This window comes from Argiope bruennichi, chromosome 5 (genome assembly GCF_947563725.1).
Source record: "Argiope bruennichi chromosome 5, qqArgBrue1.1, whole genome shotgun sequence".
NCBI lineage: Eukaryota > Metazoa > Arthropoda > Arachnida > Araneae > Araneidae > Argiope > Argiope bruennichi.
The window spans coordinates 126707582-126722612 of record NC_079155.1 but is presented as its reverse complement, the minus strand read 5'-3'; the positions used below and the strand labels follow the sequence as shown (position 1 = coordinate 126722612).

Here is a 15031-nt window from a genome sequence, read left to right as displayed (position 1 = left end):
ATCTTACTGATGATATTTCGATTACAAGTTTTGGATCACGATAGAAAGTAACAATCGATACGATATCACTGAAATTCGCCGGAGCGGTGACGATACGATCTGTCCAATGGAAGCTCTCGATACGGAATCTGTGATTGGATTGAAAAGTGAACGGACCGGTTATTGGAATTATCGTATCGTATCATTGAATTGCATATCACTGAAATTTATCGCAGCGGTGATTTCACCGGAAAGTGCGAGGCTTCACTGGAAAGTGCGAGGTCACCGATATTCGTATTTGATGATGCACTATTCCATACAGATCATTTTTTATTGCTCGTGACATGATTGACTTTGATTACATGTACTCTGTTTACTGCTGGCGCCATCTATTGGTAGAATATAGGACTAAAGTAAACATTTTAAAGAAATGACATATATTTTTAACTCATCTTTTCCAGAAAATGGTCCACTCTAATAAATAAATTAAATAAATAGTTTTGAGAAAATAATAAAATTTAAGAAGTAAGCTGAAACAGATAAATTAATTCATTCACACGTTACTTAAATTAGTAAATTAAGTATTAATTACAATTAATAAATTTTATATTTAATATTAAGTAATAATTTTTAATTAATAATATGATTGAAATAACAGATATTTGGAACGCATATTTAAAAATAACAATAGCAATATTATTTGTTATTCAAAAAATCGTGGATAATGCATCTCTACTCGTAGTCGGCTACGCTCTACTCCTATCTCGAGAGTCACGCTTTGATTAGCTGGTTCCGAACCCGATTAGTGGAACCTATTGACTAGTTGGTTCCAGAATTGACATTCATTTTTTAGCAGTATCCGAATTGCAAAAGGAGTCGTTCCTTTGCAGTTTGGAATGAAATGAACCTCCTATCATTAGAGAGAAGCATGATGTATAGTGTTGTTTGTTAACTAAACAAGTTTGAATATATTTTCCTGTAATACAATATATATTCTGATATGATCTATAATTTAATGTTTATTCTAATATAATATATATTCTGAATAAGATTTAGACAATACTAAACTTTATACTCAGCAATCTTGTATGATTTATTTTCAAATTCTTGTGTAATATCTTATGAACTAAGATCGATTTCATCGAAGCGAAAAAATATTTTTCCGCCGGTAAGCATATATATTTGTAACTGTCACATAAATTTGTGTGCATATTATGAATGTATAAAATAGAAAAATGATTTGCTACGGTAATACAAAAATTGGTATATATTTATTTTAGCTTTAAAACACCTATAAACGATAAAAACCTAGGAGGCTTGAAAATTCCTGAAGTATTCTCATTACTATATTCTTTCTAAATAATAGAAAAGTAAACAAAATTGCATTAAATAATGATTGAGAAGGAGAATAGTTTATTATTAAAACAGATAAGTAAAAAACAACTTAAACAACTGCTAAATAAAATACTTTATTCAATACTTCATGTACTGCCTAATGTATATGAATATTGGGATTATTAAAGTTTTTTTTAAATTCTACTTTTGACTTTGTTACATTATTTCTTCTATAATTTATTGAAATATATATATATAAAGCTTTTTTATGATAAAACTTTTAAATTTAAAATAAAATAAATAGTACTTCCAAAAATACTATAAGTAATGTTTCCCAGATTGTTCATTTTGTTGATTAGCTTATATGGAATAATATTTTAATAAAACAGTCAATTAATTAACCTTGCTTATATCTTTTAATTTTCATCTCGGAAAAGAGCTTCTGAAATTTATAAACTGTACTTTTTGGCATATAACAAGCAGTAAAAACTTTGTGATTTGATGAATTTTTGCAAATAAACTTATTATATGTTGCATGAATCTGCATGTATTTGGATGATAGAATATTTGTCATTCCAATGTAAAATTGATAATTAATTTTAATATCATGTATATTTTTAGATACTTTTAGTATTACATTATTGTATAATAATTAATTATAATTGTATTTCATTTTACTGTTCTGTTGAATACTAAATAAAAGCTTGGTTAAGAATTCTATGATAAGCAAGAATTATTTTTAAAAGACATTTTTGAAAACAATAGTCATTGGATAAAAATATTGGCATAGCAGCAATTTTTCTTTTAACATGTGAACTGCCATATGCTATATATTACAGGCTTTGTAGCATAATTTAACTGTACTTAGCAAATTGCACACACAGTTTGGTTTTTACCATACTAACAGAAGAGACTCGCATTTCAAGTAATTTCTTAGCTACTATGAAGCTAATTAAATAATATCAATTGGAGCAGGAATTCATATTATCATTTGTAACAAAAAATGAAATTTATTTAATCTTAAATTGAAAATTTGTTTACTTTACTTTTTTTTGTTATGAATAATAAAAGATTTTATTATTATTCATAATACATTATTTGCTGGCCCTAGTCATTTGCAAGCTAAGATTTTATCATTATTTGTTACTACCAGTATTCATCACTATGATTTGATGATTAAGTTATTGCTGAGATTTTTCAGGGGTCCCATTAATGGAATTATGCCTGGTTCTTGTATTTCCCTTAATAAATTGCCCTTTTTCTGTGGATAAATCATATATGTTTTTGTTATGCTTTATTTTTTTCTCTATTTTATAAGATATTTAGAATTAAAGTATCCATTTGTGAACACTTTTGGTAAAGTGGAGAATGGTCATAAGAATACTGAGTCTTGTTTTTCAAACTTAGAACACTAAGTATCTTACTATGATCATTTTAATTTAAATTAGAATGTTTAATTTATATGTATTTTCTATTTTTTTATTGATGGTAATTATTAATTTCCATTGCATTTTTATGTCACATACAAATTATAGTTGATGCCTAATATAATCATGATCAAATTCATTCAAATAGTTTGTTGATCTTCTCCTGTCATTCACTTTATGCACTATTCATTCATTTTCTCTATATTCTAAAATTTCGTGATAAGTAACAATAATAGCTTGATGCTATACTTTTATTTTCAGTTCTGAAAGTTTCCAGATTTGAACCCTCCAGTTCTGAAAGCAAAGATCTGTCTAGTATAAACGATCGGAGTAAATTTGGTATGTCACTGAAGGTCAACTGTTGTCCTGTGAATATGGTGTAGAAGTTTGGAGAGGGGTTGCTTCTTAGTCATCATCTGCCAAAAGTTCAAAATTATGTATTCCTCATATTGCTTCAAAATGGAATGTTAATATAACTAAACTAAGTTAACATAAAATTAATAACACTTTGAGAATGAAAACTTTGACTTCTAAAACACTTAATTATTACAATTAATAACTTTAAGCTCTTAGAAATGAAATATTAATGACATAAGTAATGAGATTTTTTTTATATGTATCTTGAACTTTTGGAATATCAGATCAGATTAATTAAAGAAATATCTGCTTGAAATTTTAATTCTAAGCATCGGATATTTAAATATATAAATAATCTTGTTGGTGCTCTATTCTTATTCAGAAAATGGAACATTTGTGGAAACTTAGGCTGTTTAAATCAGTATCAAGGACAATAAGAATCAAATCAGTTCAAAATCTTTGTTCAGCTTCATGCACTCATCTACTTCATTCTGGTTTTGTGCAAAAGCAACCACAAATTTCATTACCTGTTGTTTTTCAAGTCCGCAGTTATGCAAAAAAGGTCCAAGGAAAAAAAGGTGACTTCCTTTTTTGTACGCATATTTACTTTTTATATTTTACTTATGTTTTGCTCTTACAGCATTTTATTTTTGTATTCAGTGGAACCTTGCTTAATGAGCATAATTTGTTCCTGATTTTTACTCCTAATGCTAAACACTCATGAAACAAAATAATTTTTTCTATCAGAATGTAGAACAATGCATTCTGTTCTGAAAAAAAAAATGCTTAAATAAATATATAATACAACTTTTTTTTTTAATGAAATTACATAGAAATATTTGTTATCAGCTATGCTTCAAATTTTCTTGAAGATAAGACTCATTAAATGAATTTGTAGATAGCTACTGCTTTATCAGAGTGATAGTTCTTAGATATGATACAATAATTACCCATGCTTTCATTATCTCCTTTATTTCACAGGAAAGTTGTTGCTTTGTTATGTCTATTATTTTTTCTTATCCTGACCAAATCTCCTCTAAAGCTCAGCTGTGAGGAGATTGCAGTTTTATAACCTCCAATAATCCTGTCTATGTTCTTCAATCAACTCATTGATGTTGTTACTATATTCCTCTAGTCTTGTAATCTTGGCCAGAAACAAAATCTCGTCAATTAAGGCTCCACAGGTCAACTTGTCGAAACCCTTTGGAGTCGCATTCAGTATTCTAGCCTATCTGATATTCCTATGCATTCCAATTTAAACTTCTTCCTTGTTGATATAAGAGCACTCTTCAAACAAGCACTCAACACAGATTGATACAAATCAATCCAGCTAATGTCGTGAAGGCATCTCTTCGCTGCTGATTCTGAGAAACATCATTTGTTAAGCGGATCCTTTTTTTACATTTTGTTCTGCTCATTAAGTGAGGTTCTAGATGCTATCCGGAGTTATTAATTGTTACGAGATTTCAAAATTTTTTAGTTTTTGAAGTAACTTTCATTCCTTTTTATATTAAATGAAGTTAATATTACCTTCTTAGAATATTAATTTTAATCTCTTTCTTTATTTGTTTTAATGATTTTTCTTTTGCTCTTTTTTAAATGTACAAAAGGTACAGATTTGAGAGGTAATTTTTTCATGTAAATAATATTTTTAGTAATAACTTCATATTTTTCCCTTTCAGGAGGAAAGCAAAAGCATGTAAAGTTAAGTGATGAAGAGATGGCTGAAGTTATTGACATTGCAGAATATAAAGCTCAATTAAGAGCTGCTGTTGACAAGCTCAAAAAGAATTATGTTGAGAATCTTAATCTTCGTTGGACTGGCAGTATGTACTAATAAAGTTATTTTTAAGCTAACAAAACTATAGAAGTTGCATGGAATTGCTTAGATGCTTACCATCGTATTCATGTTTTCTGCTCTCTGAAACTGTGGTAACTTACTTTTTCTCTTCAATGTTTACACTTATAAATAAATGCTTAGGATATATAAATGTTTCAAGTTTGATTAGATCAAATTATGGTAACTTGAAATTATGTATTTGATATCTTTGAATTCTTTCTGTTTAATTAAAACAATTTTTAAACTATACTTTATTTGTGTACTTAATATCAGATTTTTTTTTATTTTAAGTCTTTTTTCATTTTTTAAATCTTGATATCAATTTTTCTGAAACTGTATCAGGTTATGCAATTGCACTGGATCAAAATTTGACTTATGATTAATTGATAAATAATTTCTAAGTGTGCAAAACTCAGTTTTTATATGCATAATAATGCAATGACTTTTTTGTTGATGTGTGCATTTTTCTGTTCCCTTGGTGATATATAACCTCTTATATATTTATAGTGCTTTAAAAATTTTTAGCTCTTTAAATAGTGAGTAAAAAATTAGTAGAAAAATTCCAATTTTATAAACATGAAATATCCAGTTAAATAAATATGCTTCAGATGTGTTCAAATTTTATTTAATATTTTCACTTGCATTCTTTGAAAAATAATCCTATTTTTTATTTTAAAAAACTCATCACTAATTTTTAAAATTAGAAATGAAAATGAATTTTCTTCTAAGTTAATATTTTCAATGTGTTTCATTACATGGTTGATAAAGAAAAATTATCTATGCATGTATTCATCAATATTATAATAATGTAGTGTTTCTTTAGCAGATCAACAAAATGGAAAGAGTAAGCATCTTTGCCCGGAGATTCAAAATTATTGTACATACTTGCAAAAAATATGAAAAACAAAATATTTCGAGCATCAAAAATAGGCTTTATTGAAATTATATAAAGTTACAGAAACTTTGTTGTGCAGGCTTCTAGATCACAAAATCTGACTAAAGTACTGGATTTTTTCTTGTGGAACATTTTAAAAAATTGGTCCATTAATGTTAAATAATAGAGGATGAAAGAGTTCATCACTATACTGCTTTTGCATTTATGATTATGCTGTTGAAAAATGTCTTTAGCCATATTGCAATGCCTATATGCAAACTTTTTTTTTTTTATGCAAGTATGGTTCTGTCCATCTGAAACTTGATTTTGATGCTCTAGATATTTTACTACATAGTTTTTTTTTTTTTTTTTTTTTTTTTTTTTTTTTTGAGGGATGGATTTTCTTAAAAACTTATTATCTTTAATCAGCTTTTTATGCTTGGAACATGTGAAACTATTTTATAATATTATGTATGCCTATATGTTCATTAAAAAGAATAATTTACAATATTAGAAAGAATTATAAAAAATAACAGTGTTAACTAGCAGTTTTCCTTAAATAAATAATTTTTTTTTTGATTAAAAATTTTATGGCACTAGGTTTTTAAACTTTTTCCACTCATAACCTTTATTATTCAAAAAGAAAATTTTGTACTTCCATTTAAACTCATATACTTATTAATTTTCATACTTTTTCCATTAGAAAATAAAGCATAACACTCACACATATATTTCATTAGTTAATTTTAAATAAATAAAAAGAATTTAACAAGCTGTTTGATATACTTCAATTAATACAGTGATTAAAGATGTTTTTATAACTAATATTAAAAGTTTTAATAAAAAGTTGATACCATTTGTTTCTTATTTAAAATGTTTTGATGTAGCAATTTTAATTGTTTATTATTTAAGAAAGTTATTTTCCTGTTCACTATTCATCTATTTTTATTAGATAAATTTTATGTGTCTTTTTGTTTCTTGTATCAAAAATATATACCATCAATACTTACAGCTACTTTTTATCCATAGGTAATGTTGGTAATTTAAGAGTTAAGTTACAAGATGAAGAATTTGCCTTACATGAACTTGCACGTATATCAAGAAAAAATCCCCAGTTGGTTGTTTTAAATATGTCAGAGTTTCCTGAGGTACAAAAAAAATTTTAAAATATTGTTTTGCAATAATATTAATAACTATTTTTTGGTAATTTTCATTTTTAAACTGAATTGGATAAAATAAAAGAGTTATGTAAATAAATGCATATTCATTGTGCTTTAAAAAAAGCAAACAGAAACAGGTGATAAATTATATGACATTATATATATGACATAAATAATAAAAATATATATGGAAAAGACTTTAGGGCTGTATTTTGTTTCATTTGTCATCAGGAATTCTGTAACCTTAAATTATTGAAGGTCATATGTTTTCAATGCAACATATTGTAGAGTTGCATATGGTTAGGTTTTTTTCTTTTCTTTTCTTTTTTTTTTTTTTTCCCCCCTTTCCATATATGCTATATTTGGGATGGATCTATGTAAATAAAAGTGAGGATTCATTATCAGTTAATACATTATAGAAATCTAAATTATAGAATAGACTTTATCCAAATTTTACTTAATACTGGATTTAAAGAAAGTTTTGTGATAATCCTTAAAAAATAATTTTTATTATATAAAAATTATATTTCTACAGAAGAAAAAGTATATATGTTTTATTTTAATTGAATTAAAGTACTTTAAATATTAAATTTTTAAAACTTCTGAGTTGCTTTTTGCGGGGCTTAATTAAAGGTATCATTCTTTAAAATTTATTATTAATTTATAGAAAAAAATTTAGTTTTTGACATTGTTTGAAAATTACTTATACTATATACATGTAAATATAATTAAATATACATTTAAATATAAAAGACTTACTTAATGAGCACCTCCCTGAACAGGTGATTCATATAATGAACAATATAAAACATAAAGTTTATTTTTGTAATGAGCAATATTCTGCATAATAAGTGATGAAGAGAACATCATGATGTCATCAGTTTGTGGTGAACATTTGTTTTAAGAGAACCCTAATTTCTGTATGAAGAAGCTTTGTGTATTGAATGTCACTTTGTAGAGTTAGATCATGCACATTTGAAACCTGTAGTTCATGAGATTATGTTTCTGGCCAAGATTATGTAACTAGAGGGAGATAACAAAAACACCAATGAGCAGGTTGAAAGACATAGCTAGAACTATTGTATAACTTATGGACTTACATTCCATATCACAGTAAAGAGATGCAGACAAAATTTGTTCAGAAAAGGAGGAAATGATAGCTTCAGCAAAGCAACAACCTTCTGCTTAACATGGGTGATCCCAAAAGCAAGAGAAATTGCTGCATTGTATATTGAGAAGAAGCATCCGATTTAAAACAGTAGATATATTTTGCAAATTTGATAATAACTCTGTCTCATTTTCACCAGATTTTGAAATATAGCCAAATGTCTTCAGATAACTTTCTTATAAAAAAAAGCTTGCATTAAAAATAATAAACTATGTTGGATTTTTTTTTTTTTTTTTTTTTTGATTGAAACATATTGTCCCATTTTATACAGATTCCTATGATTTTTTTTTTTTTTCATTTTATTACTGTACCTTATTAAGTAAGGTTCGCAAACAAATTATGCTTATTTAAGTTAGGTGCTATTGTATATAAAAAAAAAGAAAAGAAAAGAAAATTACTTTTTTTTGTGTGTGTGAGTAAGCATTTTGTCAAGTCTGGTCTATATATAAAGAGCAGTGAAAGCTCATAGTTAATTTTTTGCTATATAGAATGTTGACTGAAAAATTGATTTGCTTGATATTTTTTTCGGATATCATATGCAAGTTCTACTAGTTATTTCTTACTAATTAATTGTAAATATTAAATTATTATGAGTAAAAGGCGTGAAATCTTTTTTCTATCTGAACAGTGCTGAATCTATGAATTATTAATGCGTACTAATAAGGAATTGTATTAAGCTTATTAAAACTGCTGCCGAATTCTTTTCACTACTCAGGGTTTTTGGAGAATTCAATAAATAAAATCGTATCTATTGAGACTTGTGAAATGAGGCAGAAGTTACTTGATTAACAAAAAGAAGTGTTTGCATTATTGACTTCATCTTCATATAATTACACCTTATGTAGGTATAAAAAAGAAGCAAATATATAAATTTATTAAATGTTTTTTTTGTTGTTTTTTTTTTGGCAAAAGGAGTCATGGGAAGAGGATACACATGTTAATTATAAGACTATATTTTTTATATATTTTGAAAATTAGCACTGTTTATTTTTAATGTTGTTTTAACTTTGAAGTAAAACCATTGCATTCTTCTGTTGTATAATTATGTAATTAAAATTAATGTATGATTAATTTTATAACAGTATGCTATTGTGTTTGTTATTTCCTATTGTATGGAAATAAATCTAACAATTTCTTTAATAGGTAATAAAACATGTTGTTCAAGCCATTAATGAATCTGGGAGTGAAATGAATCCACAACAAGAAGGAACAATGATATACTTGACTATTCCTAAGTATATTTTACATAATTTCAATATTCATATGAAACCAAAAATTTTATATAAAAAAATAAAGCAAATGGTTTATTTATTTGACAAATCATGTGCAAAAGGTTATGAGCTTTTGATTTTGAAAAATAAGTAAATAAAAGTAATCCTGAATTATTATCAATGACAGCACAAGTTCACAACTTGAATATGGTATCGAAGTGCATCTTTATGCTCAGTTCAGTAATCTCAAGGGACATATTTACATATTTAAAACCATTTTATATATTTGAATAAAATTGAGTTTTAATCATTAATAATAAATTATCCTGAATAATAAAACTAGGCATTGTATACAAAATTTGTTCAATGTTTTACAGTCCTCATTAATAGCAATTTGTCAAGATCAGCTCCAAGATATGTGGTACATTAATCAGGCAAATATTCAAATTTGTAATAAAAATCTTACAAAAATTAAACATGTTTATTTATCTCATATTCAAGCATTTACTTTTTGTAAAAAAAAAAAAAAAAAAGACTATTGAATGCCAGTGATATATATATATTCCTTTCTCGTTTATAATTTTATACTAGCAATCAATTGGTTCACCTCTAAAATACAGAGAACATTTCAAGTAATTGCTCTTTTTTTTTTTAAATCTTTAATTCCATTTTAATGAGTGCTTTTTTTTTTTCAGGTTATCAAGGGATACCAGAGAAGTATTATCCAAGAATGCTAAAATAATGTGCAATAAAGCAAAAGAGGAAATACGAGAGTTACAAAATCATTATATTAAAGTTGCAAAAAGCAAAAAAGATTTATCTGAAGATTTAATTTTTAATGCAACAAATCAAGTGAGTTTTGAATGTCGCATTGTTGTAGTGGAAGGAAATTTATTAAAATATATTATGCTATCAGAAACTACCCCATGCTGATTTTTCGCTTCTTGTTATTTGCATTATCTGTATGGTACATAGTCATATTTATTTACTTAAGTTTTTTTTTTTAATCATTAAAATTTTTCCATTTGTTGTATTTTGCATATTTAAATTACTATACAATAATGATATATGAAGTCAAAGATAATGGATTTGTCTAGCATGTGCTTTCTGCTATGGAACACCTGTAAAGATGACTCGTATACAGATTCATTTGCTGTTCATAAATAAATCATGTAATTAACAACCAGCTAATATTGGTTTATTGGTGTCCTAGGTAAATTTTCCTGGGCTGTAAAATATTAAAGAACTTTAAGGCAGAAAAGTGCAGCAAATAGCCACAAAATTCACTATATTGACATTATTGAAATTACTATATGTTAAACTGGACTTTACTTCGGCCATTAACATTCATTCATGCCCATTTCTATGGAATTGCGACAGCCAAGATTTCAGTATTTAGATATCGGTTTATTAAAATCCAATAATATTTTTCATGCTTATCTTAGCTTGATTTGAGTTGTTTTCATGGTTGATGTTATAGCAATTATTACTGTAATATATGTACATATATCATCATCCTTTGGATTCTGTAACCCTGTGCACAACACATGGTGTGAATTTTCTTGTAAATAAATAAATAAGATTTATAATTTTTTGTTCAAAAAGGAGCATATATAATTTTTTATATAAAAAGTATTATTAATGAAATATTAATATAATAAATAAAATGCATATCTCATTGGCCATAAGGCTGTTGAGACATTTATGTGGTTAATTGATTTTTAAGAGCGTTATTATTATGATATTTAATTAGTCAAGAATTAATATTTGTTTGTCATTCTTTGTTGGAATTCCTTGACAAACTGAACCATTCAGCATATTTTAAAATAATGGGTTTTCTAGTTTTGTTTTCACTCTTGTCATTCTTTTGTTGATGAGAGGACATGGCTAAGGTGTCTTACTATTTTGTAATTTCAGGCAAATAAGGTCATTAAATCAATAAAGTTCTTTGATTTTGGATGCAAAAAAAGAACATGCATAACATTTATATAGTATTATATCCTATATGTTGACATAAATTTAAACAAATGTCAAAATAAACATGATTTTATTTTCTTTGCTTTAATTTTAGTAAATTTGTCTATTGTCGCACTTAAATTTTTTTGGGTAATTTATTTTCTGTAAGATTATATATCATGGGCTTTCTTGTGATTTCATAATCTCTTTCTTATAGTATTTTAATTTGAGTAATTAAATTTGCATCTATATTAGATTCACTAACCTTAGAGATGATATTGGAGACTGATGTCAGAAGAATCTTTCTTTCAGAACTAGAGAATCCTTGCTTTTGTATTCCTACAAAGATTCAACATATATGCTGTACTGAAGCATTTTAATGCCATATGTACAAAATCCACCCATTGCTGTGTGATGTTAATGGTTGGATTATCTTTGTCCTCATCACCTGTTCAGAATTACAAAATGCATCAAAAATTAAATCTCATAGGCATTAATAAGATCAATCGAACTTATATCCTTGAAAATCCCCTGACTGATTTCAGTAATGAATTTCTTTTGAAAAGCATACATTTTTAATCTGAGATAATTCTTGAAACACTTGTGGATATTTCTTTAACTTGCGTAGATCACCTTATTTATAAATAACTGAAATCTGATTATATATTACTAAAATCTTTAATTCTGATTTCTTAATCTGAATTAATAAAACTTTCGTTTCCTTCTAAAAATACAATATTTTCCATACCTGTGCAGAAAAAGATTTTTACTCAGAATATTTAAAATTAATATTGTTATTACAGCTCTTAGAAATTTTGTAGAAAATTGTTGGAGTCTCTGGCAAATGAAATAAATCTTGAGTGTGTATTGAATACTATTTTGCAAACATCACTGAAATGCCTCTTTTTCTTTATTTTGAAGTGGAATATCATTCTATAATATTATATCAAATGCATTTATAAAGTTTATTTTTGTGACTGATAAATTGTTCTAAAAATGTCTCTTTCCTTTCAGATCATGGCATTATCAGATAAAGCCATGGATGAATTAAGAGTTGTCTTGATGACAAAACAGCATGATATTTTGGGAGATAATGAAGGATCATTGTAAACAATTAATTAAAATTGTATTTTGGGTATAGCATTTTTAATTTGTTAAAAATGAGTATGAAATGAAATAATGTAATTAATTCTCTGATAATAAAATACTGAGATTTTTTTAACCTCATTTTTAGACTGTCAGTGATATATTTTAGAAGTTGGCACAAGAGAAGTCAGTATTAATTAAACAGTGAAAAACTGAACTTCATTCATCACATTAGTTTACATATGATAGATGCTAATAATTACAGAAGTGCATAAGAACTGTTGACATTTTTTTTAGATAAGTCGATTTTTCTTCTCAATGTGAACTACTTACTTGTAAGTATATAATGACGCACCTGAAACATCTATATTCCCCTTCCCCTTCTTTGTAAATCCTGTTGCCCTAGTCTGAAATGAAGCCATTCATATGTCATTAATCGATACAAATGATTTAGAGGTTTCATCTTACTATATATGGTGTTTTTCTAAAATATTCATGCACATTTTCATTAATAAACTTATTTGAAAAAAGCTTCATGATAAACAATTTAAATCAAACATTATATATTATAAATACATTCACATTTTTGACTAATTCTTATAATGCTAATGAACACAAATGATGTACTTTAAAAAGAAAATAATATTAACTAAACTAGGCAAACTTTTAAAATTAATTTCAAGAAAAAAATATACATTATAAAATATAACAAGAAATAAAAGATTATAACATAATAAATAATCATTTCAAGCAGTAAAAGAATAATGTTTCACTGTAAAAGAAACAGATTAAGACATATAGTGGGTTTCATCTTGGATTTATGCGGCTGAGCATTTTGTAACCGATACTATTATAGGGCCATTGATTTACAAAGGATTAAGGAAGTATAACCCTGTATGCAACGTTAGCTATTTCCTTTTCTTGCTTTTTTTTTTTTTTCTAATCGTGGTACGATAAATTAGGACTAACTTTTGTTAAATAATCTTTTCTTATGATAAAGATGAATGCCTGTGTGTAGCGCTCTACACGTTAAAGATCATGAACTACCAAACTTGGGACATATATAATTTGAAGAATAGAAATGTATGCCTTGGAATTTTTTTTTCTTTCTTTTTTGAAATTTTAATTAAAAATTAAACAAAATTTTGGCATTTTTTAATGATAACTTCTGAAAATATTACAATATAAAAAAGATCTTAACATCATTTTAAAATTTAAAAAAATATCTTTTGAATGACACTAATGTTTTTTGCTTATGAATGTTTTACTGTATTCAATCAGTTTTTAAAAAAAATATTTTAAGGATATATTTCAGCAAGAATCATAAAAATTCTGCAAGTATATTAGACTTATCAAAATGATAATACAAAAAAACTTACGAATTCTGAAAGAATATGAAAGTTGTTGATAAAAGTCAATATTAAAAGACTTATCACAAATGATAATACAAAAACAGAATTCTGAAAGAAGATGAAAGTTGTTGATAAAAGTCACTATTAAAATCGCAGATGTTTATTTTTTTTGTTTTTGTTTTATAGTCTAAAATATTACCCTGTTCTTAACATAAATCATTATTGGCAAAAATGATTTCAGGAAAGTAAGAGATATATTTATTTAATCCCAAAAAGAATCTGCAAAATATTTATAGTTAAAATGTACTATTAACACAACGAAAAATGCTAAATTTTATAATGTTTTAGGATAGAAAGGTTACATTATTAAAAGGCTAGAAATAATAGAGTATATCCATTTTTTACGAATTTTAGGGAATGAGACAAAAAATAAGGGAAATGCATAATAAAATGATGAGCATGCCACAAGGCTTCTAAAATAGTATGAATTGTCAAAATTAAAAGCTTAAAATGTCTTGCTGAAGAAGCCATTAAGACCAAATAACATGCTATATTGAATTAAAAATTATTAATTTCGGTGAACCAGCTGATCGCCAAAGGTGATTAGTTTGAAATAAAATGTATTTAATGAAATAATAAAATTGGCACCAATGCTGAACCAATTACTCATTTCCCTAGGAGTAAATTTAGAATTTCATAGATAGTGTGGAAAAAAATTTAATTATCTTCCCAGGATTTTTACATATTCATGTAAAATTGTATTTTAAATTACTGGACAAAAATTTACATTATTCTATCGTAGATTGTTCTTTTCTTTAAACTGAAGCCCTCAAAAGTTAAGATACTGTTCGTTTTTTTAGTGTTTTTGAAATAAATAAATAAAAATATTGATATAAAACGATGGGTTATTTTTCAGATGTTCGCGAATAAGAATGCTGTAACATTAACTTATTGCTTTATAATAAAAAAAAAACATGAAACACAATATCATTAAATTTTTTAACTCACGCTCCTTATATACTTGACGTTTTCAATGTTGTAATTTCTTAGATGTCTGCTAGTATAAAAATTGCCTCTAAATTTTAAAGTTTGAGAATATCTAGAATAAAAATTATTAAATAAAATAATTTTCCAATTTAGTGAACTCGAGTTGTAAAATAAACTAACAAAAAACAGAACATAACAACTGAATACATTTAGAAATTTAAATGAAGTTGGTTTGAAATTCGTTAATACGATTACTAAACAGAATCTTACTCGATATCACTGAAAAGTTTTTATCATGG

At 26.1% G+C, this 15031-nt stretch overlaps 1 protein-coding gene across 4 annotated transcripts; it reads left to right on the top strand.

The window, feature by feature from the left end:
- Nucleotides 1–771: 771 nt before the first annotated feature.
- Nucleotides 772–12534, top strand: LOC129968971 (ribosome-recycling factor, mitochondrial-like). Of its 4 annotated transcripts, none has more exons than XM_056083353.1 (8): nucleotides 772–1147; nucleotides 3003–3178; nucleotides 3481–3676; nucleotides 4781–4924; nucleotides 6842–6960; nucleotides 9284–9375; nucleotides 10047–10203; nucleotides 12322–12534. In XM_056083353.1, the coding sequence occupies exons 3-8, from the start codon at nucleotides 3484–3486 to the stop codon at nucleotides 12415–12417; spliced, it is 801 nt and encodes a 266-aa protein (XP_055939328.1). In that variant the 5' UTR covers nucleotides 772–1147; nucleotides 3003–3178; nucleotides 3481–3483; the 3' UTR covers nucleotides 12418–12534. The 4 variants fall into 4 exon arrangements, with proteins under 4 accessions (XP_055939328.1, XP_055939330.1, XP_055939329.1 ...); XM_056083354.1 differs by having other exon boundaries at nucleotides 773–1147; nucleotides 3003–3080; XM_056083355.1 differs by lacking the exon at nucleotides 3003–3178.
- Nucleotides 12535–15031: the final 2497 nt, after the last annotated feature.